This window comes from Vicugna pacos, chromosome 33 (genome assembly GCF_048564905.1).
Source record: "Vicugna pacos chromosome 33, VicPac4, whole genome shotgun sequence".
NCBI lineage: Eukaryota > Metazoa > Chordata > Mammalia > Artiodactyla > Camelidae > Vicugna > Vicugna pacos.
The window spans coordinates 19,423,475-19,451,079 of NC_133019.1; the positions used below are offsets into that span (position 1 = coordinate 19,423,475).

The following is a 27,605-nucleotide window of genomic DNA, read 5'->3' on the forward strand; positions in this document are numbered from 1 at the left end:
TCACAACTATAACAAAACTACAACTGATTTCTAAACAACCACTGAAAAAAAGACTAGGTGGAACCTAACAAAAAAGATCTTTTTCAACTGGAAACATAGAGGGAACCTCAGCAGGACGGTAGGAGGGACGTGCTCGTGATATAATTGGGCCCCATACCCTCCAGGTGGGCGACCCACAAGCTGAAGATTTATTAAGTCACAGAGGCCCTCCCACAGGAGTGAGAGCTCTGAGCCCCACGTCAGGCTTCTCAGCCCAGATTCTGGCATTGGGAGGAGGAGGAGACCCCAAGACATCTGGTTTTGAAGCCCAGTGGGGCTTAGCTTCAGGAGCCCCATGGGACTAGGGGAAACAGAGAACTTCATTCTCTTGGGAAGCATACACAGAATTTTGTTTGCACCGGGTCCAAGGGGACAGATAATGACTTCATAGGAGCCTGGGCCAGACCTGCTTGCTGGTTTTGGAAGGTCTCTTGGGGAGCAGGGGACAGCTGTGGCTCACCTTGGGGACATAAAAGCAAATGGGGGACATCTGGGAGTATTCATCTACATGAGCTTTCCTGGAGGCTGACATCTTGATTGGATCATTAGCACCACGACCTAGCCCCACCCAACAGACTGTAACGAAGCCTCAGGCCAAACAACATACAGGGTGGGAACACAGCCTCACTCATCAGCAGACTTCCTGAACCACAGAGGCCTCTAGACGCAGCCCTACCCACCAGAGGTCCAGGACCAAGCTTCACCCAGCAATAGGCACGCACTGGCTCCTCCTGCCAGGAAGTCTGCATAAGCCTCTAGTCCAGCCTCATCCACCAGGGGCAGATAATAGAAATAAGAAAACAACAATCCCAGAGCCCATGGAAGGAATCCACAAGTACATAGAAAGACAGACGATATGAGGTGGCAAAGGAATATCTCCCAGGCCAAGGCACAAGATAAAATCCCAGAAGAGATAAGTGATGAGGAGATAGGCAATTTATCTGAGAAAGAGATTAAAATGATGATGGTGAAGATATTCAGAGAACTCAAGAGGAGTACAGATACACAGAGCAAAGTTTTTAGCAAAGAGTAGGAAAATATAAAGAATACTCAAACAGATTTGAAAAATAAAATCACTGAAATCAGTAACACATTAGAAGGAACCAAAAATAGATTAAATAAGGCAGAAGAATGGATCAATGAACTAAAAGACAGATTAGTGGAAATCACTGCTGCAGAACAGAGAAAAGAATGAAAAGAAATGAGGATAGTTTAAGAGAACTCTGGGACAATATGAAGCACACTAATGTTCGCATTATAGGGGTCCCAGAAAGAGAAGAGAGAGGGAACGGACCTGAGAAATTTTTTGGAGAGATAACAGCCGAAAACTTCCCCAACTTGGGAAAGGAAATAGTCACCTAAGTCCAGGAAGCACAAACAGTTCCACACAGGATCAGCCCAAAGAGGAACACACCAAGGCACATAGTAACCAAATTGACAGAAATTAAGGATAAGGAGAAAATATTAAAATCAGCAAGAGAAAAGCAACAAATAACATACAAGGGAACTCCCATAAGATTATCAGTTGATTTTTCAGCAGAAATTCTACAGGCCAGAAGGGTGTGGCGCAATATATTTAAAGTGATGAAAGGGAAACACTTACAACCAAGAATACTCTATCCAGCAAGGCTCTCGTTCAGATTTGATGGAGAAAGCAAAAGCTTCACAGATTAACAAAAGCTAAAAGATTTCAGCACCACCAAACCAGCTTTACAACAAATGTTAAAGGAACTTCTCTAGTAATCAAACCATAAGAAAAGAGAACAAAAAGAAGACAGAGGGAAAAATAGACCTTCAAAAGATTGCTTTGGTAGTTCGGGGTCTTTTATGGTTCGATACAAATTTTGGAATTGTTTGTTCTAGTTCTGTGAGGAATGTCACCAGTATTTTGACAGAAGTTGCTTTGGATCTGCAGATTGCTTCAGGCAGTACGGCCATTTTGATAATGTTGATTCTTCCAATCCAAGAGCACAAGATATCTTTCCATTTATTTGTATCATCTTCAATTTCCTTTGTCAATGTTTTACAGTTTAAGTTTATTTCCAGGTATTTTGTTGTTTTTGATGCAATGGAAATGCTTATGCCAGTTATAAAATTCTTGTTTTTGAAGTGAAAAAAAAATGAATGAAGGGCTGCAAATGGCAAAATATCCTTCTTTTTTACGGGTGAGTTGTATTCCATTACCTATGCATGCTGCATCCTTCCTTATCCATTCACCTCTTGATGTGCACTTAGGATGCTTCCGTATCTTGGCAATTAAAAATAATGTTGCTATTAAGAGTAGGATGTATGTTTCTTTTTGAATTACTTCTTATTTTGTGATTGGTTTTATTTCTTTGATAACTATGTACGTTTAAAAAGCTAATGCTCTAAACGTTCTTAGAAACAATAAACATACATATATGTAAAATTTTAAAAATATGTGCAACATATTGTGTATATGTATTTATATACAATATATTGTATATGTACAGATTGTAACAATTCTATCTAATAAAACTGAAAAAGCAAAAAAAAAATTCAACATTCGTTTATGATAAAAACTCCAGAAAGTTGGCACAGATGGAACGACTTCAACATAATAAAGGCCTATACGACAAACCCACAGCTAACATCATACTTAATTTGGAAAAGCTGAGAGCATTTCCTCTAAGATCAGGAACAAGACAAGGATACCCATTTTTGCCCTTTTATTCAACATAAGTTTTGGAAGTCCTAGCCATAGCAATAAGAGAAGAAAAAGAAATAAGGGGAATCCAAATTGGAAAAGAAGTAAAATGGTCACTGCTCACAGATGACATATTATACATAGAAAACCCTAAAGAAGCGACCAGAAAACTACTGGAACTCATCAGTGAATTTGGTAAAGTTGCAGGATACAAAATTAATATACAAAAATCAGTTGCATTTCTATACACTAACAATGGAATAGCAGGAAAAGAAATTAAGGAAACAACACCATTGCACCAAAAAGAATAAAATACTTCGGAATAAACCTACCCAAAGAGACAAAGGACCTGTACTCTGAAAACTGTAAGACACTGATGAAAGAATATGAAGACGACATAAACAGATGGAAAGATATACCATGTTCTTGGATTGGAAGAATCAATACTGTTAAAACTGTCATACTGCCCAAGGCAATAGACAAATTCAATGCAATCCCTATCAAATTACCAATGACATTTTTCAGAGCTGGAACAAAAAATGTTAAAATTTGTATGGAAACATGAAAGACCTCAAATAGCCAAAACAGTCTTCAAAAAGGAAAACAGAGCTGGAGGAATCATGCTCCCTCACTTCAGACTATACTACAAAGCTACAGTAATCAAAACAGTACGGTACAGGCACATAAACAGAATATGATCAATGGAACAAAATAGAAAGTCCAGAAATAAACCCACGCATTTATGGTCAATTAATCTATGACAAAGGAGGCAAGAATATATATACTACAGAGAAAAGACAGTCTCTTCAACAAGTGGTGCTCAGAAAACTGCACAGCTCCATGTAAAACAATGAAATTAGAACATTCTCTAACACCATATACAAAAATAAACTCAAAATGGACTAAAGATCTAAATGTAAGACCAGATACTATAAAACTCCTAGAGGAAAACAGGCACAATACTCTTGGACATCAATCACAGCAATATTTTTTTCAAACCAGCTCCTAGAATAATGGAAATAAAGGCAAAAATAAACAAATGGGACCTAATTAAACTTAAAAGTTTTTACACAGCTAAGGATACCATCAACAAAATGAACACACAACCTAAAGAACAGGAGAAAATATTTGCAAATGATAGAACCGACAGGGGATTAATTTCCAAAATACACAAACAGCTCATATACCTTAATATTAAAAAAAAAAATTCAGTCAAAAAATGGGCAGAAGATCTAAATGGACATTTCTCCAAAGAAGACATCCAGATGGCCAATAAGCACATGAAAAGATGCTCAACATCACTAATTGTTAAGAGAAATACAAATCAAAACTACAATGAAATATCACCTTACACCAGTCAGAATGGCCCTCATTAAAAAATCCACAAATGTTACATGTTGGAGAGGATGTGGAAAAAAAGGAACCCTCCTACACTGTTGGTGGAAGTGTAAATCGGTGCAGCTACTATGGAGGACAGTATGGAGATTCCTCAAAAAACTAAGAATAGACTTATCATATTATCCAGTAATCCCACTCCTAGACATATATTGGGAGGAAAATGTAATTCAAAAAGACACATATACCCCAATGTTCACAGCAACACTGTTTACAATAGCAAAGACTTGGAAACAACCCAAATGTCCATCAACAGATGACTGGATAAAGATGTGGTATACATAAAAGATGGAACACTATTCACTCATAAAAAAAAAAACTAATGCTACCTGCAGCAACATGGATGGACTTGGAGATTGTCATTCTAAGTAAAGTTAGTCAGAGAAAGAAAAATACCATATGATACCTCTTTTATGTGTAATCTAAAAAAAAAAAAAGGACACAAATGAACTTATCTACAAAACAGAAACAGACTCACAGACATAGAGAACAAACTTATGGTTATACAGGGGTAAAGGGGATGGGAAGGAATATATAGGGAATTCAAAATTTGCAATACTTGAGGAGTGATGGAAATGTTAGCTATCTTGATTGTGGTAGTGGCTTCATTGGTGTATACATCTATCAAAATTCATCAAAATATACATCTGAAATATGTGTAGCTGTATAATTTACTGTACAGGAATCATACTACAATAAAGGTGTTTAAAAAAGTAGAAAAAATTTGCATTTACCTGATGGCTAATGACGTTTAACATCATTTTACGTGACTATTAGCTATTTATTTGTTCTTCATTTGTTTGTTAACTGTCTCTTCAGATATATTTATCATTAAAAAAAAGAAAAGGAAAGAAAAGACAATACACAGACAGGGGTAACATTTTTGCCAATTATATATCTGATATGGGGCTTCTATCTAGAGTATACAAAGAATTCCCACAGTTCAATAATATAAAGACAAATAACCCAACTTAAAATGGGTAAAGGATCTGAAAAGACATATGTGCAAAGAAGATGTAAAAATTACCAAAAATACTTGAAAAGATGCTCAATAACATTAGCCATCAGGGAAATGCAAATCAAAACCACAATGACACCACTTCATAGCCACTAGGATGGCTAGACTGAAAAAGTCAGATAACAAATACTGTGAGAATGTGGAGAAACTGGAGTCCTCATACATTACTAGTGGGAAGGTAAAATGCTAGTTCTGAAAACAGTCCAGCAGTTCCTCAACAGAATAAATATAGACTTACAGTGTGATATAGAAATTTCTCTCCTAAGCGGGAAGGAAGGGTCTAGCTCAAGTCATTAAGCACATGCTTAGCATGCATGAGGTCCTGGGTTCAATCCCCAGTACCTTCTCTAAAAGTAAATAAATAAACCTATTTAACTACCTCCTCTACCCTAAATAAATAAATAAATTCTTCACCTAGAAATACAGAAGTAAAAGCATACATCCACCCAGTGACTTGTACCTGAATGTTCACAGCAGTATTACACATAATGACCCCAAAGCAGACACAACTCAAATACTCATCAATTGATCAAGGAATAAAATGCAGCATAAAAGAAAAACAAAACAAAACAAAAAATCAAAAACAAACAAACAAAAAACCCAGACTTTCAATGCAAACAGCAAGCCCCATTTGTCAAGCACTTTTCCCTAAAGTTAAATAAAATAAAATCTAAGCACTCTTGCTTTTAAACAAGCAATTCTGCAGCCACATTCTATATAATCACCTACCTCCAAATTAAAAGTGCTTTTATAAGAGCTCAGCTATTCACTCCTGGTTAGTAGGAAATTGTATTCTACAGAACCAAGATTAAAATCCCTACTACTAAGTCTGCAGGCCTCTTGTCAAATTTTAAGACTAAGAGTAGGCAAAAATCGACTTCTTACTCATTTCATACTTAAAGGACAACACACTTGTCTTCGTACAAAGTCTAAGTGATCATGAATCTATCAATTACATATTATACACATGATCTACATGTTGCAGATTTTTAATTGTTTTCAATTGAAAAGTAGAAATGAAAACAAACCAGACAATTCAGAAATCAGTCCAAGTCTACTAAGTTAAATATATTTGAACTAGGATCTGAATTCTGATTCCTGGTTTCCTGCAGTCCAAAAACCATACTGCTTCCAGCTTAATGATAATCCAAAGTAGAAATTATAAGTAGCAAGAATAAGAAATGGATCAACATAATATAGTTTTGCTATTTCAATTTTCTAAAATGAGTAATTTTGTGGAAGGAAAGTGGGGCTAACTATAAAAATAAACACTAAGCTATTTCAAATGAATAGATTTGAGGAGGGCAATACACTATTTTTTACTCTTCAACTTTCTTGGCTGTTTTTTGTTTTTCACTGGTATCTAGGATTATACTTGTCAGACTTGTATGAGAATTCTAACTCAGAGGAAAAGCAAATTCAAGCAGTAGAAATACAGGAGATAACAAAGTAACAAAAGTGATTTAGTCACAGAAAGAAATCAGATACATTACTTCTAGTCAATAAGTAAAACGGATTTTGAATAAACTGAGGGAATAGTGATAAACTTAATTTAACTGAATTTAGGGAATCACTCAACCATTTGAAAAAATTTACTAATCACTTAAGTTCCCAATGCTAGTTACTGTGGGGAATACAGAGAAAATTAAGTATGATCTCTGTCCTCCGGGAGCTGCTATCTGTATAATTTTTATAATTCTTAAATAATAAACATCTATTTCAGAGAAAAATTATTTATTTCTTTTTAAAAATTTATTATCATTGCTCTTTAAAAGATGGAAAACATCTAGAATATCTTTTAAATGGGAGAGTGGGAGTAAAACAAATATTTAACATACACACTTAATGAAACCATGTCAACAACAATTTTACAAACTAAAACTTGCAAATGCCATTACCTTCTCTCTTGATCATCCATGTTCTTTTTATCTGCATAGATTTCTGCATAAAGCAATGCTGTAAAGTGAGCAGCACAAGACTGAGCTACCTTGGCAACCTCTAGGTAATTCAACTCCAGCCAGAAAGCATCTTCAAAAACTGTTCCTGAGGAAGGTCTAAAGAAAAATGTTAAATGAAGTCATGCCCATGTCTTTAACTTCAATATCAAAAGCATGTTGATACAAAATACAATGGTAGTAAGCACTAGTTAAAGAAATTACATTCAAATAACCAAAAACCACGTATCCCCAATATATAGCTATAAACAACTAAGATAACTAAGACCTCTGTCACTTTTTGGATCGCTCTTTGACCCAGCCAGCTCTGTCTCACACTTTGAGAGCCTCTGTGACATAAACCAGAAAACATGTGATAATAACCCACATCTCTTTGCTTACAATTTCAGAGAAGAACTCAAGCAAAAACCAGAAAAAAGTGGGTAACAAGGAGAGGTACAGACTATAGCTGGTACTTCGCGGGCTAGCAGGCTACTGAATGCTGATTTTCACAATGTTGAACTTCTCATGTGTGTGCTCACCAGACGTGACATTATCCTTTTACGAAACAGCTTGGTAAGGAGAATAAGTATCATCAAATAAGATACAGTTAAAAAAAATCTCTTAGAAAAAGATCCCCTTAGAAAATCTGATGAAAGCTATGGACCATCATCCCATACATATTTGGGGTTCAATACCTACCCTCCACAGAGGGATCCACAGACAGTGGCTAATAGGCTACACAGAACAACTAATAACACATACACAAATCTTTTCAAAAGGCCAATTTAATGAAAATATTGTTTCTTCTAAGACACAGTTATGTATCTTTCCTATTGCTGTTAATTTTCTCCTTTGTTAACTGCCTAGGTTGAGTTATTTAACAAAAGTCTTCCACTGTGATAACGGAGGAAAATAATATCACAGATACTACCTTTTTCAAAATTAACATTATAGAGACGTGACAAGGTGTGGTTAAGAGCACTGCAGCTAGGCTCACACCCACCTGGGTCACCTATGACAAGCTGTATGAATTTTGGCAACTTAAGTTCTTAAGCCTCAGTTTCCTCATCTGTAAGACCTGGAAAGTAATATACACCTCACAGAATAGTTGCAATGAATAAATAATGCTTATAAAGCTGATGAATAAAGTGTCTATGACAGAGCCAACACTAAATTGTAGCTGTTCTGAGGAACTTGAGCCTTTATTCAATGCCCCACTCACATTCTCTCAAGGAATCTTCTTTAAGGTCTTACTCAGAATTAAAACTTAATATTGAGAAAATTTATTTTCTCCAAGGCCAACAACCAATGTCAATACCATTCTAGCCCAATGTTAAACATGAAATGGATGATTCAGAGGTGAACTGCCCCCCAACACTGAGAAAAGAGATACTTCCAGCTCTAGTTAAAGTTACAGTTTTAGTTAAAGCTTCTTATGGGCATTCTCACAAGAGGATTTGGTACAAAACAGTCTGGTGAATCAGGAACTTTTTAACCAGAAACAAAGACCAAAGGCCAAATACTTCTTTTTCTAAGAGTCGATGTAATGGTATGAGGTGGATTACAGAGGAGTTTATTTTTAATATGAAAATGCATTTAGGTTAAACAATTTTTCATTTTTCTCCCATTCTCTCCCATTCTTTATCAACCCACTGCCATGACCACCATACAAACTCATGAGAAATCAATGCCTACTGACTCTAGTTAAAGGTTTGCTACATCATTTCTTCAAAGCTCTGGTCAACCCTGGAGCAGTACAGATCAGACCACTCTTGCTAGGAATTCCTAAACTCACTGTTAAAAATCTCGAGAGAAATAATAGGAACAAAAATACTGTATTATAAATCAATTTATCAGAATCAAGAAAATAAAGTATTATTACCATACAGAACCACAGATACTGAGGACTATGGTACACAGTAAAGAAACTTGTTTTATAATAAAGATACACAAAGGAGCTTTTTTACATAATTCTGGCTACTTCTGAGACAGAAGTAAAGCAAAAAGTTAAAAGAGGAGTAATGCAACTAAAAGTAACCTAGAAAATCACTTATTCCTTTACAATTATTTGGTAGATGAAATAAACTAAAACCCTAGAAGACTGAATGATTTAGCAAAGATAATACTGTTACTAGTACAGGTGGGACTAGAATTCAGAATTCCTACAATATTCAATATCTTGTAATAACCTATAATGGAAGACAATCTTAAAAATACATGTATGTAACTGAATCACTCTGCTGTACACCTGAAACACAATATTATAAATCAACTATACTTTAATTAAAAAAAAAAAAGAATTCAGAGTTCTTGACATTGATTTCACCAAAGTGCCGCCCTGAATGGATTACACACAAGGAGCTACAAGCATCACACACATTACATACATCACATTACGCACCCGGCAGTAGCGTTCCCTCCAATGATCATGCTAAAATTCAGCCCGCAGTAACAAGTTAGACTTCTCAACCCCCAAACTCTAAAACCAACATTCATATTACCTCTTTTGTCTCCTCAAGTAGTCCACAACAGCAAGCATTGTTCTCTGTGATTTTTTGTCCAAACAGCATCGGAAAAAGTGCTCGGACTCTGATAAATAAAGACATTTCCTCTCAGTCCCAGGCAGACTTGTTTAAGCACTTTCCTCCTTTTGTCTGTGTGTCTGTCTTCTACACTATAAGGTTCTGGCAGAAAACTGGTTCTTAATAACTATGAATCGATAAATGGATGTTAATGGCATTTCTTTTTCTTTTAAAAGGAAATATTGTGCTTTATAAAACTGAGAATTTAATTGTAACTTATATTTTATTTCTGAAGAGGGCTAATTCATTGATTCAGTAACTATTCATCTAGGATCTTTAATGCACTAGGTGCTCAGTGAACAACCATGAATAAGAAATCTATATTTACTTTCCTTTTCAACAATAGAATTTTATGTGTGAAGTTTAAATTTTCATTTAAGGCAATAAAAATATTGGCACTCTACACAGACATAAAATAAAACTGGCTGATTTTATTTCTGAAAGGTTGCAGCATAAATATGTATGTACAAATGATAAACATTAAAAAAAAAGTCTTAGCCATGTTGACAATAACAGATTGTCAGGTTATCATAAGCAGCAATTATATCAAACTTGGCATGTAATAAAATTATTTTTATTATCACTTCAAGTTACATCACATTAAAATTTAAATGCTTACTGGTAACTGTGAATCACTTATACCTGCATTTCCCAAATTAAGAGTAGGAAATATAGACTTGACAGTTTGCAAAGTCTCTATAAAAATTTTTATTTTAGGATTTTCATTTCAATGGCCTGAAGAAAACTCGTATCAGCATCTTCTGGGTCATTTACACAACCAACTTATGGTCTAGTAGGACCACAGAATGGGCATCCATGCCTATGCTTAATAATTACATTATTTCAAATAGCAGACTGATTAACTGCTGTTGGCCCATAAAAAGGAACACACATAAAACAGAGCAAAGTGAGGTTTAAATGACATCCCAGTCATGTCCAATAAAGGTTGTCGTAGTGAAAGTGAAAGAAACAACTGGGAGAATTGAGTAATCACAACGTATGCCAAAGGGACTGAACCCAGTCACGGTAGGGAAGAACAATTTAGTTGCACCAAAATGTCACATTAAATCAATATTTTCCGTGTAGTTGTACTGGTCTTGAAGTACAATATCTGAATCTGTACCTAGTTTTACGTTTGCACATAAAATACATTAATAATAACCTTAAACATATATACCAAATGTTAACTGTCGTTACCCTAGATCACAGGATTATGGGCAATAAAATAATAAATTTTAAGGTTTATCCTAATTTTTCTATATTTTCCACAATAAATATGATTTTATAATACACAAGGTTGCTTTCAAAAAAATGAGTGGACCAGAGCTTTAATATAAAATTCCATCATATCTCCAACACAGTACCTACAATATGTCATTGTATTTATTTGTCTGCTGTTTCCATTGCTAGAATGTAGGGTATATCTTGTTCACATTCTACTGCCAGCTCCGTGCACACTGCTTGATGCACACTGAATGCTCAATTGGTTGCTCCATTAATTTTTTACAATATTTACTGAGGTCCAAGTACTGTCCTGGGTGTTTCATTGAAAACTGGCTACAACTTTTATCTCCATTCTACAGATGACAGAACAGATGTTTAAAAGTTATAGAATTATTAAGCCTACAACATGCCTTGATGGGATTCAAACAATCTATCTTTCCCTAGAACTGAGATATTAACAGTACAAATTTGAGAAATTTAACAGAATACCTGAATCCAAATTTGCAGGGGTTGTGGATCGGCTTGTTTGTGAGGACTGTCTGAAGCAGTAAGCGAAAAATCCCTGAATATGTGTAGAAAGCAGATTTCTCCATGATTCATTTGTATCTTGCAGTAAAATATCATGAATCAAGTATGGAAGCACAGTCTGACAAAAGTCAGTTTTCACCTAGAATATACAAACATATCCAGTCAATAGTTTTGAGTAAAAATATTATACTTTCCTTAAAATTTTCAATTCCTGTTACTGACATATTAAACTTTAAAAAAAATGACAGGTGATCTGTCATGAACTCTACGTACTACTAAAAAATATACAAAAAATGGGTACCAGTTAGTGTTTAAAAAAAAAATCTAACTTAGAATATCTATATCAAACATATATGTTACACAGCAATTGTTCATTTTCAGCCAAGGTAATCTGCATATAATGAAACAGGATATCACTTACAAATGAAATTATTCTGTCACTACACTATTGTACAAAAAAATTTCATGGTTGAAAAGTGTTACTAATAACAGAAGAAGTTTTCTAACTTGATAAAGGTGATAAAGCAGAAAATGGTGATCAAATTTAAGAGAAAAGCTGAAAATTAAATTTTTGCACATTTTCTACACTCAGTGATGAGCACAGCAGTCATGTTAAAATGTTTATTTTTAATAAACTCCAATTTCTGGGTAAAAAATTTGGGTACTTATCTATGGTATACTCCAAGTGTAGAAAATTGCTTTAATATATGTGGTACAATAAAATAATATTCAACTTTAAATAAGACATCATCTTCATGCATTCATCACATACCACACACATAAAACAGATTATAAATTACCAATTGCACATATTTTCCTTTTAAACTAAAGACAAATCACAGAGCCAGTTTTGAGAATATGAAAATGAATATATGTATATTCATGCATGACTGAAGCATTGTGCACTATACTAGAAATTGATAACACTGTAAACTGACTATACATCAGTAAAAAATAAAAAAAATAAAAAAAAGCCAGTTTTGGAAATAGAGAATTTAGGGATCTAAGAATTAGTGTGTGTGTGTATATATATATATATGCATATATATTTGGAACATTTTATCCTCTGACCTAAAGTCAGAACTTTATACAAATCTTCAGTTTGTTTAATAATGAGAAATGATTATGTGCCAGGTTATCACTCCGCTGACCTGCTACAAATGCAGTGCAGTACTGCAGAGTGTGATGATTTATTCACTGTCAACAGTTTTTCAGTAGAAACAAGGGCTGCTTTTTAAACTGCTTTCAATAAGGGCACTTTACCAAAATATACACTTCTGTATTCATTATTTTTAATCGGTAGGTGTTTGACCTAGTCAAGTATTTTTTCATATTTCTCTTAAAACTTGCTTGACAGTGTCATCAGTGACCAGCCAGTGCTTGTAATGGTGTTTAGAACTGCTTAACTGTGTAATAATTTACAGTGCTTTTCTCATGTTTTCGCTGACCAGGATTGGGCTGGAGAGGAGGGGGGAACTTAGGTGATCTGCACATCCTCCTCATTTTGCTCCCAACACCTCAGAGACAGTGGTTGGGTGTTTGTGCATCTTGCTGTTCATAACTCACCATGACCAGCGTATCTGCAGTTATGTTTAGCCCCTTGTGGTTTCTTTGTGTTCTGTTGTCCCTGTCTGTGCAAACACTGCAGCAATATGTCTCAGGCCTCAGTCAGCCTAAAATGCCAGAAGCATATATCAGCCTGACTTTAAACTGCACAAGTTTTTCTCTAGGGCACTTTCCACAGACCATTTTCCTAAGCAGCTTTGCTCTAGGCACAGAAGTATTAGAAGCTGGAGATGAACATCGTACCCAGGAGAAGAAAGGGGACTGCGGCATCTACAAAAACAAGGACAACTTTGCAACAAGTTGTTACCCTGCATGTGATTTCTGTGGAAACCAGTGCCGCCCCCTGAACTCCTACTACAAAACTGCAGGCCGGCAGTCCTGAAGATACTAGACTGCTGTGAGCTCCCCTGCCTGACAAAGAAATAAAGCTGCCTTTTCTGCTTCACCCAAAACTCTGTCCTCGAGTGTCAATTTGGTAAGTGGGGTACAGAGGTAGTTTCAGCAAAAACACTACTATAAATCAGGTTAGATTTTAAAGTCTTAGAGCGCCATCACACTGTGCTGCTTTGGATGATATAAAAGCATATAAACTCTCAATCTGACTTGGTGGGTACCATGAGTTTCTATTGAAATAAATGGTGCACTGTACCTTCAAAAATAAAAAAGCAATGCTAACTGCAACTCCATCTCTTTTCTAACTCAAGAGAGCGTATCAGGGAAAGTAAACAACAAAGACCTTATCAGAAGTAAAAAATTAAAAAAAGTTAGAGCAGACCTTTGGTTAACATGATTTACAATCATCAGTATTTTAACTATCATTGGTAACAAATTATTCAAGGCACTCCCTTAGAACTCATCCATCATGTGGCTACCCACAGCTGAAACCTACTGCATAAAGTTGAGGCTAAATAAAGATGCGCTGCTGGGTGGATTCACAACAGCTGAGCACAGGTGATACTGCATGAAGAGGACGTGCAGCACGCAGCACTCTTATTCGATACACAGGCCATGAACTTGGACACAAAAGACAAATGCAATGGGACAAGCAAAGAAAACTGTTCAGAGAAAGCTCAGTGAAAAACACAAAGGTAGAAAGCAATTAAGTCAGACTAATTAATCTTCTTACTTCACACATCGGCTTTAATAACTGCAGAACTTCACTTTTTGTGCCTCCACTATCCAAAAAAGCACAAGTCAGAGTCTTTATCCAAACGTCATGATTTTCACTTTGAGGAATCCACAGGTTTGTATCATCCAAGCCTTCTAAAGGGCTTTCTTTCTCAAGTCTGGGTACTTCTAAAAACTAGAAAAAAGTGATCAGAAAATGTAAATAAGGTAGGCAGAAATACATTTTACCTTTTCTTGCAAAACAAATATCTAGGCACAAATAAATCTGTTTCTAAATGGAGGCAGCCATGACCCTTTAAAATTAAAATACATTTATGTTTACATGAGAGGCAGAGTTGTAAAAAATTACCGACCTAACACAGCAAGAAACTTGAGTTCTACTCAGCTCACTAGTGGTGTGTTAAACAAATCACAAATTCTCTGCCTTATCTGTCTCATGTATAAAACCAGTCCAAATCTACTATGCAGCATTGGTTTCAAGATGAAATGAAATTTTAGAATGTTAAAACCACAGTGATTTACAGGTTATTAGTTTTATTAGTAGTTTAATATTATTAATATTAGTTTAATATTAATGATAATTAGACTAAGACCAAAACGATATTTATGATACATTAAAAGTACTATTGCAATAATGGGTATAAGCCCCAAAATTAAACTGGTGAGAACTCAACTGCTTATTCCTCAGTTGCTTTATGGAAAGAAAATATTAAAGAAAAATGCTTGGATGAAAGGAGAAGCAAGAGTTCTTAAACCTTTCATAGAGTACTCTCAGTGGAACCTTGTTATGACATCAACGTGCAAAAGGGAGAAATCTGTATGTCACCTTCACTTTCCCTAGGGGTCTGTGGTACTTTGACTTGCTATGGAAATAAGTGCTTGCTTGTTGATCACAATACCTATAAACCACACCCAGGAGCAGTAGCTTTCATGGGATCAAAGTAAGAGTTTTCTACTCCTAAGAAAAATAGCTGGTCATGAAGAATCCCTACTATCCCCCCAAATCAACGATCACTTCTTTCGGCCACCCATCTCGGCGTTTTCACACCGCCATAACTAAAAGTACAAATACCTTGGACTCAAGAAGTACAGCTGGAATTATTCCCAAGAAAGGTTAAATGTTAGTATATTAAACAATTTGATATTCCCATCCCAGAGCAAATAGAACTGTTCTAGATATAGTGAGCACCCAATAAACATTCATTATTTGTGAGACCTTTTTTCTTGATGTTCGAAAAGGCTGTAGATAGGTCAGCATGGGATCAGTGGTCGTCTTATACATCTCCCAGAAACTATGTCCAGTTTTTGTACCTAAAATGCTTTTCAAACAGGTAACAGCTGCTGATCGCACTTTGACACTGAAAAACACATATAATTCAAATGCCACAAAATATATCAACTATTAATCTTGATGAATAATAGGCAAGTATCAATGAAAAAACTAAAATATGAAACTTTAAATTTATATCAGGAAATGTTTACATTTATTAAGAAATTTTACATCTATAAAATCCTGTAACATCAAAGCAAAAATTACCAAAGGATTATTAATATTCCTTTAGTAAACGAGTTACTAATCACTGCAACAGCAATTGCCTTCATTCAATACAGTAAAGTTTATATTATGACTACTATAAAAGGACTCATAAAAAGAAATACTTGGAAAATACATTGACCAGTAAAAATGAGTAATGAGAATGACAGAATACTAATTTACCCCAGTAAAAGTACTTTGGTAACATTTTCTCTAAAAGACACAAATAATTTGAGGTAAGACGGAATGGAATTTCCCTACAAATGATAAAATTATTGTCTAAAATAATTTTAAATGAACATTTAAGTGTGTACTTATTTTGACCGAAAGCTAGTTGAGAATCATTGCGTAAGGGATCTAAAACCTCGAATACAACACTGAAAGTCCTTCTCTTTTGTAAACTTGGATTCATCCTTCATTCCTCTTTCTTTCCCTCACTCCTCCACATCCAGTTCATCAGCAGGTCCTGCTTTTCTCTGTGTCAGAAACATGCCCTGGTTCCATGCATGTTCTGTCTCATCTCCATCACTGCCACCTTTATCTGAGTCACCAACATTCCTCCTCTGGATTACTGCAGTAGTTTCATAATCGGGCTTCCTGTTTCCGTTTCTGCCCTATCACAATCAACTTGTCATATGAAAGTTAGAGCAAAAATGTAAACTGCATCATGACATTACTTTGCTTAAAACTCAACGGCTTCCTTATGTATTTCGAATCAAATCCAAATTTCTTAATCAGAATTAGTCCTGACCTCCTAATTTCATTTCATATCATCTTCTTCCACACCAGGCTCTTTCTGATCCTCAAACACACAAAGCTTATTTCCAGTCTACCTAGTCTCTGTCTGAATGTTTTAGCCCTAATCATCTTACAGCTGACTCCTGATCACTCAGATGAGCTAGATGACACTTCCTTAGAGATGTCTTCCATGATTCTGGGAATTCCTTAGTCAACATCCCCTTCATATACCTCAGGGCCCTTAAACATGTAATGAAGGTTCTTCCTCTTATAAAAAAGACAGGAAAAACAAGCTGTACCTATTCCCTGTGGTTCTCAAGTTCAAGTCAGACTAATATTTTTGTGCATTTTTTTCAGAAAAATCAATTGCCAATTACTGTGTAACAAATGAAACACTTAATGCTTGCAAATTTTCTGTGAAAAATCTCCTGAAAAACTGCCAGATCTACTTTGAAACACATTTTAAAAAAGAGATGGATTAATACATGGATAGGAGAATGGCTAAACGTGATAAAGCAAGGATAATAGTAAAATAATAATGGTACAGTCTAGGAAGAATCGAGGTGGTGAGTACATGGGTGTTTACTGTAAAATTCTTTCAACTTTGTTTTAAGTTTGAAATCAACTACAGAAAAACAAGGAAGAAAAAAATGAAAGCATGAGATTAAACAACATGCTATTAAAAAATCAATGGGTCAATGATGAAATCAAAGTTGAAATGAAAAAATATCTTGAGACAAATGAAAATGAAAACATAACCACACAAAATTTATGGGACGCAGCAAAGGCAGTTCTAAGAGGGAAGTTTATAGCAATACAGGCCTTCCTCAAAAAAGAAGAACAATCTCAAATAAACAATCCTACCCACCAGCTAGAAGAATTAGAAAAGAAAGAGCAAAAAACCACAAAAGTCAGCAGAAGGAAGGAAATAATAAAGAAGAGATTAAAAAATAGAAAAAAATCAATCAAAACAAAAGCTGGTTTTTTGAAAGAGTAAATAAAATCGACAAACCTCTGGCCAAACTCACAAAGAAGAAAAAAGAGAGGGCACAAACAAGCAAAATAAGAAAGGAAAATGGAGAAATTACAACAAATAACATAGAAATAAGTTTGAAAATTTTTATAATAAAATGTTGGAAAAGAAACCATGTCAGCATTTTTACTGTAACAACAACAACCAAAGAGAGAAAGATACATGTTCCTTAAATTAACAACAACAAGACAGCAGGCAGACACCACTTATTCCCCAAGACAAGGGGTCGGGGCTGTTATGGGGAAACAGATGCAAAACATCTATTTACCTTGGAAAGACTGTGGGCAAAAATCCTTTGAAATCAGCCCCCTAGTGGTGGCGATGAGGTGCTCAAATATATCAAAAATACAGCTGAACCTTGAACAAGAGTTGAACTATACAGATCCACTTACACACAGATGTTTTTTCAACAGTAAATACTACAATACTACACAATCTGCAGTTGGTTCAGTCCTTGAATGCAGAACCACAGACAGGGAGGGCCAACAATGGTTATACATGGACTTTCCACTGAGCAGAGGGTCAGTGTCCCAAGCCCCTCATCACTCAAAGGTCTACAAATAACAGATAAATAGGCAACTGCAAGTAAATAGATAAATAAGGAGGGGAAGAGAAAGCAAAAGTAATCTCACACTGAGCAAGCTGAAATTATGACACTACCTATTGTCATTTTGCTTTGCAAGGAGCATTAATAGGCAAAAGAAAGCCCTACCCGATTAGCTTAAGACTTTCGGAATTATAAAATTTCTGCTGTATGACTCATTTTAAAAGGATCAAGGCTGAGAAGACAATGGTATCTTTGATTCTGACAAGTGCCCAAACTATCCCCAGTTATATCCCCCTATCTTAATGTTTTGTGTTGAACCACCTGATAGTTTTCGTATCATTTATTTGTCCAGTTTACTCTAAAATTTAATATGAACCTTGTCTTGTGTACTCATCACTATATAAAGTACCCGGCACACAGTAAGGTTTTAGTAATTACGAGAATTAATAAAAATACTATGCTTTTCGCTAAATATTTGAAACTGAAAATATGGCAACTAAAAGGAGAACACTTTAGTTACTGGAAATGTTAATTTATATGAAGTCCCAATCTCCTTGAATGTCAGATTAAGTAAGTGCGATCAGATATACGGTATCATTAAATGCTCACCAATCTTCTATCAGCGTACTGTTCAGGTAGGTCAGCAGTATGAAGGTCCACTGAAGCTCTTTATCTTCAAATAACTCAAGAGCCTTGGTACACGATGTGTCCCTGTTATGCTGTATCGCTATTGTAGAGAAATCTACAGGACCCACTTCTCCCAAGCAGCTTCCAACAGCCTCTGCACACAGAAATTCCATTTCAGTAGAATGACAGCTAAGAGATTGTGCATAAAACAGAACTTCGCTAATTTCAAAAACATATTCTGTCATCTTTTAAGATTTAAGTATTTTCTCAAAGATTTTGAATAGATTAAAGAAGCTACAAAATACAGTATCATTTTCTTCACATAGCATCCATGTGGCAATATTTTCCCCCATAAAGTCACACCCAGGAGACAAATTAACTAGTAGAATGTAGATATTAAGGAAAGTACAAATAAAGCCACTGTATGCGAGCATCCATTTTTTTGAGGTATTACATAAAGTCCACAAATATTAAACACTCAGTTTCGTGAAAATTCACACACTTACACAGATACACACAAACATGCATGCACACATGCACATTTTTTTTCCACCTGCATTATTACTACCCAAATGAAGAAGGATATTTTCAGCATGCCAGACAGCTCCCTCATGCTCTTTCCCAGTCATGGTGGAATTTAATAAAATACATTAAAACAAATTATTTGATAGTCCTCCTTTCAAAAGGTAGAGCCTAATTCTCCCGTTGAGTGTGGGCTGTACTTAGTGACTTACTTCTAAAAAACAGAGTATGTACAAGTCTTCCACTTTCTTAATTAAAATTATCCCAGGTATTTAATTCTCTCAGATGTGATTATAAATGGAATGGAATTTCATTTTCATATTGCTCATTGCTGGTGTACAGAAACATAACCGAGGTTTTTGTGTTGATCTTGTATTCTATAATTTTGCTGAATTCATTTATTAGCTCTCTTATGGTAACTTTCCAGTAGATTTTCTATAAATACAGAAATATGTCATCTGTGAATATAGTTTTACTTCTTGCTTTCCAATTTGAATGTTTTTACTTTCTTGTTTCTTGTTTCAATTGCTCTGCCTAGAACTTCCAGTATAATGATGAACAGCCGTGGTAAAACTGGGCAAACTTGCCTCATTCCTGATCTGAGGGAGAAAGCTTTCAGGCACTCACCATTAAGTAACATGTTAGCTGTGGGTATAAATCGCTAATATTTTATGCTACACAGGAAAGTCACTGAGTCTCCTGTAGTAAATCAGGTTTGTCCCCAGAGCAGTGCTACTATGGACAAATGGTAAATTCCTTGGTCAAAGGAAATTTTTAGGGTACTGGTAAAGTTCTGTTTCTTGGCCTGGGTGCTAGATGTACAGGTGTGTTCTGTTTGCAAAAATTCTTCATGTTAGATACTTATGACTTTTCTCCATGTTAGATATATTTCAATAAAAAGTCTACAGGAAAAAGAAGTACCCCAGACACTAGACTTCCACTGAGAAGTTAAGAAAGACTCTGTTGAAAGATGGTAGAATCTGTGAAGCATTTCTGTTCCTCCCATTTTTCTTATTTGAAACAATTTTGTCACAACTTCAAGCTGACTTTAATCATGTGATTTTTCCATCCTGTGATCACCAAATTTAAACACTTACACTAGGCATAATGTTGGTTTTTTATCTTATATGAGTTAACCCCCAAATGGTGGGAGAAAAGGAGGTGAAAGTGGCTTTAATAACTGAGTTTAATCTAGCGCTCCAAGTCCTCATTCTTATTTCAGTTATATAAAAAAGATACTAAGTACCATTCAGTTACACTGTATTTATAAAATGTAGCAGAAGTCAATTTATTTGCAACTTAATGCTACAAACAGGTTTTTCTGACTTTCCTAAATATTTACAAGGCATTTTCAAATGAACAGTTAATCATTAACGTGTGTTAATCCCTACCTTCTTAGCTTCATATGAATGTCTTAGGAAGGAAAATGTTGTGGGGGACTGCTCAGGGATACCTGAACTAAGCAGAAATGTGACTAGCATCTCACATTTCCCCAATATCCCAAATGACAAACTTTTATCGATTAAAAAATATTATAAAAATCACCACTCAAACAAAAAGAAAGCATATTTATTCAGTCGAACAGTTTACCTAAAACTTCTTTTTCACCAGCGTGGTTTGCTGCCATCTTGGATAACTGCAACAAGCCGACAACCAGCTTCACCATCACGCCATCCTGCGGGTTATCTGGAAGCAGTTTTGGAAAAAATCAGCTTACGCTATAGCAGAGACAACACTTTTCTCTATAACGTGTTCATATATTAAATTATATGACTAGAAAACTTACGAAGTTTTTTAGAAAAGATTTTAAATCATGAGCACCTCAAAAATATGAAATGAATGAACGTATTTGAACATCCTTCTGAAACAGAATCATGTAAAAGTAAGCAGCCACATTTGGCAGACAGAGAAAAATGTCTTAACAAGTTATGTAGAAAAATCAGTATCTTAGAAAAAATCACAGTTAGAAACACAGAAATCATTCAACATTAAGCTAGAAGGAACTTTGGGAGCATGCTTGGATTTTTAGCCTTTAGCATTTAGAATGGACCAGCACTGTCCAACAGAACTTCCTGAAATGATGAAAATGTTCTATAATCTATGCTGTCCAAAGACAGCCACAAGCCACGTTACTCCTGAGAACGTGACATGTGCTAGCACAACAAAGAAACCAAACTTACAATTTTATTTAATTCGAATTCATTTAAATCTAAATAGCTACACACATCTATTGGCTGTATTGGTCTAGATGAACAAAATACTCAAACACACAAGAACAAAAGATGGAAAGAGGGTTTCATGTTTTATGTATATATATATCTCCGAAAAAACGCACTAGAAATTTGGGAGTTCAGAGAGTCAAAATAAAATTAATTTTTAAAAGTACTGAGGATAAAAATAACACAATAGAAACATGAAGTTAATGGGCACATAAAGATGAAAATCAAAACATAAGTAGAAAAAATTTCCACCACATGCTGTACTATAATAACCTAAACTCAAATCAAATCAACATAAAATGGATGTTTTCTTAGGTAAAAAAAAAAGCTAGAAACACATACAAATACGCATATATATACGTAAAACACACATATATACATACGCACAACACACAAACAGGGATAAGATGCTTAAAATGAAACATGTTTCTTTTATTTAAATAAGTTGGAGCAGTAGACAGAGATAGATTACCTTGTATGCCTAGCTCAAAGGAATTCAAATTTTTCTTTCAGGCAGTAGCAAGTGGTTAACATGTTTTTAAGCAGCAGAATAACATGATTATTTAGACTTAGAGAAATCATTCCAGCAGAGGTGTAGAGCATGGATAAAATGGGAGTAGTTCAAGGTGAGGAGACCATTTGGGAAGTCTTTCATGGTTAGACGAGAAATAATGAGGGTCTGGGGGAGGGTACAGCTCAGTGGTAGAGCACGTGCTTAGCATGCATGAGGTCCTGGGTTCAATCTCCAGTACCTTCATTTAAAAAAAAAAATTTTTTTTAAAAGAAAGAAAGAATGAGGGTCTGAACTAAATGATGAGAGTCTAGACTAAGTCTATGAGAATTAAATCAAGAACAAGAATTCACAAAAGATTCTTTCAGAAAGAAATGGGTACAAATAACCGAAGTTGTTAAAGTTCGTACCCTGAGATGCTCTCATAAGATCCATCATCTGATCTTTATGTTGTTCTAGTTGTCTTCGAAGATCCTTCAGTCCTTCAAGCCTTGTCAAGGGAAGTGCGTCATAAACACTTACTGAGAGAAAATGGTTAATTTCCTAAAAGAAAAAATTAGATAAAAATGTAACTTTTGACACATATTGGTTGAGTCTGTAGAATAAAACCTAACAGCAATAAAAAAATCAGTTAGTGCCGCCTTTTACAGACACTAATTCATATCACTGTTACTACCAAACAAGGTAGAAATAAATTACTTCTTCCACTTCAAATCCTACAATGTTTTAATCATTTAAATTCTAACAGACTCTCTCATGATAATGCAATTAGAGTTTCAGATTGTTACAGCATATTTGATTTTTTATTTAAGAGGGTAGATTACATTTTTTTGTTTTTTCTTATTTTTAACGTATTTTTATTGAGTTAGTCATTTCACAATGTTGTGTCAAATTTCAGAGTAGAGCACAACTTTTCAGTTATACATGAACATACGTATATTCATTGTCACATTTTTTTTCACTGTGAGCTACCACAAGATCTTGTGTATATTTCCCTGTGCTATACAGTATAATCTTGTTTATCTATTCTACATACGCCTGTCAGTATCATTTTTTAAAAAAGATTGGTTTTTGTTTTTAGAGCATTAGAGGTTTCCAAAAATACCACTATCCTCTCTAATACAAAATAGTAAGATGATGGAATAATTATTACCTCCAAGAGTGAAAAGGGTCCTCTACTGTATTTGATTTTCTGCTGAGTAATACGTAAATCCTTAAAGACAACGTGGTCAGGAAAAGGATCTAAAAGCTTAATCGTGATATATAGGTTTTCATTATCCTTGTTATCAATCACTAAGTATTTCAACAAGTCCAATACCTGAACATAATTTAAAAAGAAAAAAAATCAAAAGAGGAGAAATGGATTAATTATACTTTAAAGCAAAACAACCAAACCCACTATAATAAACGATACAAACTCTACTAACCTCGTTCACATAAAATGTTCTCTATCACTTCAAAGACACCCAGCTACTACTGTTTCTGTGCTTCCAAATAATTCAACAAATACGTAAGGTGTTAACTACAGGATGGGCACTGAGGTATAAAACTGCCAATATTACTGAAACATTTTATATAAGTAATATCTCAGACACCATCACAGTGGGTGAACTGCATCCTTCGTTTTGACTAACTCTATAATTCAGCCTAAGTTAAGAGACAGAAATCAGGTTATTTATCAGATCAAAATTGCCAACTGCTCTGCAATTAAATGATTACAAGGATTAATTTATCGAGAAATTTTTTCCACCATTTTCCAAAGAATATTTTCACTAAAATTACTGATTACACCAAGGAAATATAAAACAGCTCCTCCCAAGAATACTTTTATCAATGTTATTTCAAATGTCATTTTGAAGACGATTTGGGAAATTACCTGTTTCTGAACCTCCATCTGATCATCCACAAGGGGTATAAGTGTACCAACGATAACATGAAGATGATTTTCTAAAGCATCCTTACAGTGAGTTACTGCTGTGTGGCAAACCCGGCTTAACAGGTCACAACAAAGGGAGAAGCTACGTAAGGACACACCCGTGAAACGAGCAGGCCTAATAAGGGGAAAAAACGGTAAGTCCTACGACACTACTTCCATATAAACTCATTTGAAAGTCATTTTTATTCAACAGCTCTAATTCTTTTTCTCTTCTTTTTCATTGAGGTATAAATATAGTCAGTTTACAATGTTGTGTCAATTTCTGGTGTACAGCACAATGCTTCAGTCATACATGAATATACATATATTCATTTTCATATTCTTTTTCACCATGAGCTACTACAAGATACTGAATATATACAGTATAAACTTGTTTCTCTATTTTATATATAGCGGCCAGTATCTGCAAATCTCAAACTCCTAGTTTATCCCTTCCCACCCGTCTCCGCCCTGGGAACCACAAGTCTGTATTCTGTCTGTGAGTCTGTTCCTCAACAGCTCTAATTCTGATGTGACTTGACATAAAAGTCACATTTAATTCCTTAATAGTTTAACAGCCGAAAAGGGAAGTGACAACAACAAAATGACAGAGTAGGCAGCTCTAAGCTCTCCTGACAGAAACACTGAAAAACAAGCAAACTGCCAGAACTTCGTAAGAACTCTGTAAAACAGTCAAAAGTCAAAAGTTTACAGCAATCAAGCAATCACTGAATTAAGAGAAAGGAATTTAAAATCTAGGAAAGCTTTGTGGTGATTTCACCTGTCCCTGCCACACCCCTCCCCAGTCTGGCAGCAGTCACAAAAACCGCAGTCCTCATTTCCAATGTGGGATCCTGGTCCTTCGTTCCAGAGGGAGCAGAGCAGACCTTATTCCCAAATGATTGTGTTATGTCTGTTCTAAATCTCAATGGGAGCTACCTAAAGGACTAACGTAAGGTGCTTCGCTCTGTTTTCCCTAACCTGGATATCCCCCAGGCTGGAAAAGCTGAGTGCATTGCTTGAAAACATTGTAAGGCTGACCAACAACCCACAGCTGCCTGGGATAAAAGATCATTGCTGAGACACACAACAGACCACCTAATGCCTAGGATGAAAAGCCAGGGAGAGTGTTCCCTTGGGAAATTAGAACCTCAAACTCACCCATGTTTTCAAGGAATTTAGAAAGCCAGACACATGTCCAGGACAAGGTGCTTGCTCAAAAACTAAATGAGACGACCACAATCTCTCACTTTGGGCTGAGCTCTGGGCTCAGTGCAAACCTAGGTAAGTGCTGAAGAGGAGTCCTAACATAGAGCAAATCTGCAAGGACTAGGAAAGGTTTTCTCTCTCTCTCTCTCTGGTTCTTAGTATTTTGGGAAATCTCTGTCAAAACACTATCTGAACTGTCTTCAGTGACTACAATGGCAAGGAATACTCTTATGGCTACCAATGGAGAAGGGGAAGGAGGAATAAATTAAGAGTTTGGGATTAGCAGATACAAACTACATTATATAACACAGATAAGCAATACAGTCCTACTGTATAGCACAAGGAACTATATTCAATACTATATAATAAACTATAATGGAAAGGAATATGAAAAAGAATATACACATATGTACAACTGAATCACTTTGTTATATACCATAAACTAAAACATTGTAAATTAACTATAATTCAATAAAAAAAATCAATCACCAGTGGCTGATGATTTCAGCAATCATGCCTATGTAATTAGGTCTCCATTAACACCACAAAGGATGGGGTTTAGGGAGCCTCTGGGCTGGTGAACACATGTAGGTGTGGGGAGAGTGAAATGCACATAGCAGGGCATGGAAGGTCCATGCCCTTTCCCCATGCCCTGCCCTGTGCATCTCCTCCCTCTGGCTGTTCCTGAGTTGTTTCCTTTTATAATAAACCAGCAATCTAGTGAATAAACAGGTTTCCTGAGTTCTGTGAACCACTCTAGCAAACTGATCAAACCCAAGAAAAGGGGTCATTGAAATCTCCAATCTATTGCCAGTGATAACCTGGGCTTTCAACTGACATCTGGTGTGACTGGAGGGGGCAGTCTTGCAGGACTGAGCTCTTAACCTGTGGGATCTGACACTATCTCTGGGTAGGTATCAGCTGATGTCTGGAGAATACCTTGGATGCGTGCAGGGAACCCCCTCCCCCCACTCCACATATACACACTGGAAGTAGTGACTAGAATTGATAATATATATATTTACGGCTATCAAAAACTAGAATATTTATTTTAAAATGTTGAAGACCCTTTGTACTTAAGATTCCTAGAGTTGAAGAAGTAGTGATACAATCTGAAAGAAAAATAGGTAGATATTATACATACTGAAAAAACAAAATTCAGAAAACTCTGGCTTCTACTTTTTCCAAGCACATAATTTCTCTATTTCTTTTTTTTTATTTGCTTTGTTTTTATGAGGGGGAGGTAATTGGGTTTATTTATTTATTTCTATTTGGAGGAGGTACTGGGGACTGAACCCAAGACCTCGTGCATGCTAAGCTTGCGCTCTACCACTTGAGCTATACCTTCCCCCTCTTTTTTTTAAATTGAAGTCTAGTTGATTTACAATGTTTCAGGTGTACAGTAAAGTGATTCAGTTTTATATATATATACATATATATGTGTATATGTATATATATGTATACACACACACACACATACATATTTTTTCTTTTTCAGATTCTCTTCCATTATAGGTTATTACAAGGTGTTGAATACCATTCTCTGTGCTATACAGTACGTCCTTATTTTTATATATTTTATATATAGTAGTGGGTATCTTTTAATCCCAAATTCCCAATTTGTCCCTTCCCCAACCCCATTTCTTCTTCGGTAACCCTGTTTGTTTTCTATGTCGGTCTATGTCTGTTTTGTAAATAAGTTCATTGTATCATTTTTTAGATTCCACATATAAGCGATGTCAAGAAGCATACAAATTTTCAATAAAGGTAAGAGTAGAAAAACTACTTATATATTGGTCTAAATATATAATTTACCTTTTGTTGATGTAGTGAATCAAAGTATAAATAACATCTCGAAGAACAAAGGCCCAAGCTCCACCTAAGCCACTCTTTATATCTTTCAGTAATAAACTAACAAACAGGTGATAGATTTTAAGAATTCTGTGCTTTTTATAAACATTGTTTGTCTCAGCTGCTTGCACACATATGGCTAGGAGGATTTTCTGATAGGAGTCCTAGAAAACAAAGATACATTTAGTAAAAATTTGTCTAATACTCAGCCATAATAAATACATTTTCTATTCAAAATACAGAATTCTAAATCACATAATTTTGTTTTGGGTTTGCTATCAAAAGTAAAATATTACATTCAGAATATTACTACCTTAAACTACAAAACTACTGTCAATTTATTTATTTTCAGATAATAAACTATAATTAAATAGCATATTCTTAAAAATACATATATACACATATATATTCTCTGAGCCAATGACTAAAATGCCACAAAATCCAGCCCTGATATGTGACATATTCCAGTTAATACTGCTAAGTAAAATACCAAGATATAAACTTGCAAATGAGTGTTTTTCTTAATTTATTCAGATGAATTTTCCATTTGTTTACTTTTTTTTCTTTAAGATGCACTTATACAGATTTTCAAGCTGAAAAAGAAGGACATCTCTCTTCAGTTATTATGCTAGGAATACATACTTACAGGACTTTTGGAAAGAATTTCTAAAATGCTTTTAAGCTTTGTTTTATGGCAATTACTGATATAGGCAAACGTTGCTTTAATCACATGTGATGGAAAATGAGGTGGATTAGGAGCAGGATCCAAATCCCTAAGAGTTATAGAAAAAAATACAGTCATCATTTCCAGAAT

General features: G+C 35.2%; 2 protein-coding genes across 8 annotated transcripts in view; one reads left to right on the forward strand and one right to left on the reverse strand.

The window, feature by feature from the left end:
* C33H11orf65 (chromosome 33 C11orf65 homolog) overlaps nt 1-27,605 on the forward strand; it is a 258,094-nt gene that overhangs the window by 129,035 nt on the left and 101,454 nt on the right. The gene's annotated exons all lie outside the window — the stretch shown is intronic.
* LOC116277740 (serine-protein kinase ATM-like) overlaps nt 1-27,605 on the reverse strand; it is a 99,020-nt gene that overhangs the window by 42,602 nt on the left and 28,813 nt on the right. Inside the window, exons 23-34 of the mRNA XM_072953810.1 lie at nt 27,438-27,564; nt 26,756-26,955; nt 23,693-23,867; nt 22,970-23,134; nt 22,227-22,359; nt 20,677-20,772; nt 18,547-18,718; nt 15,302-15,443; nt 14,084-14,260; nt 11,353-11,530; nt 9,559-9,646; nt 7,019-7,174 (exon numbers count right to left, since the gene is read on the reverse strand). Of these exons, the coding sequence (XP_072809911.1) occupies nt 7,019-7,174; nt 9,559-9,646; nt 11,353-11,530; nt 14,084-14,260; nt 15,302-15,443; nt 18,547-18,718; nt 20,677-20,772; nt 22,227-22,359; nt 22,970-23,134; nt 23,693-23,867; nt 26,756-26,955; nt 27,438-27,564 (1,809 nt within the window). The remainder of the gene's footprint in view (nt 1-7,018; nt 7,175-9,558; nt 9,647-11,352; nt 11,531-14,083; nt 14,261-15,301; nt 15,444-18,546; nt 18,719-20,676; nt 20,773-22,226; nt 22,360-22,969; nt 23,135-23,692; nt 23,868-26,755; nt 26,956-27,437; nt 27,565-27,605) is intronic.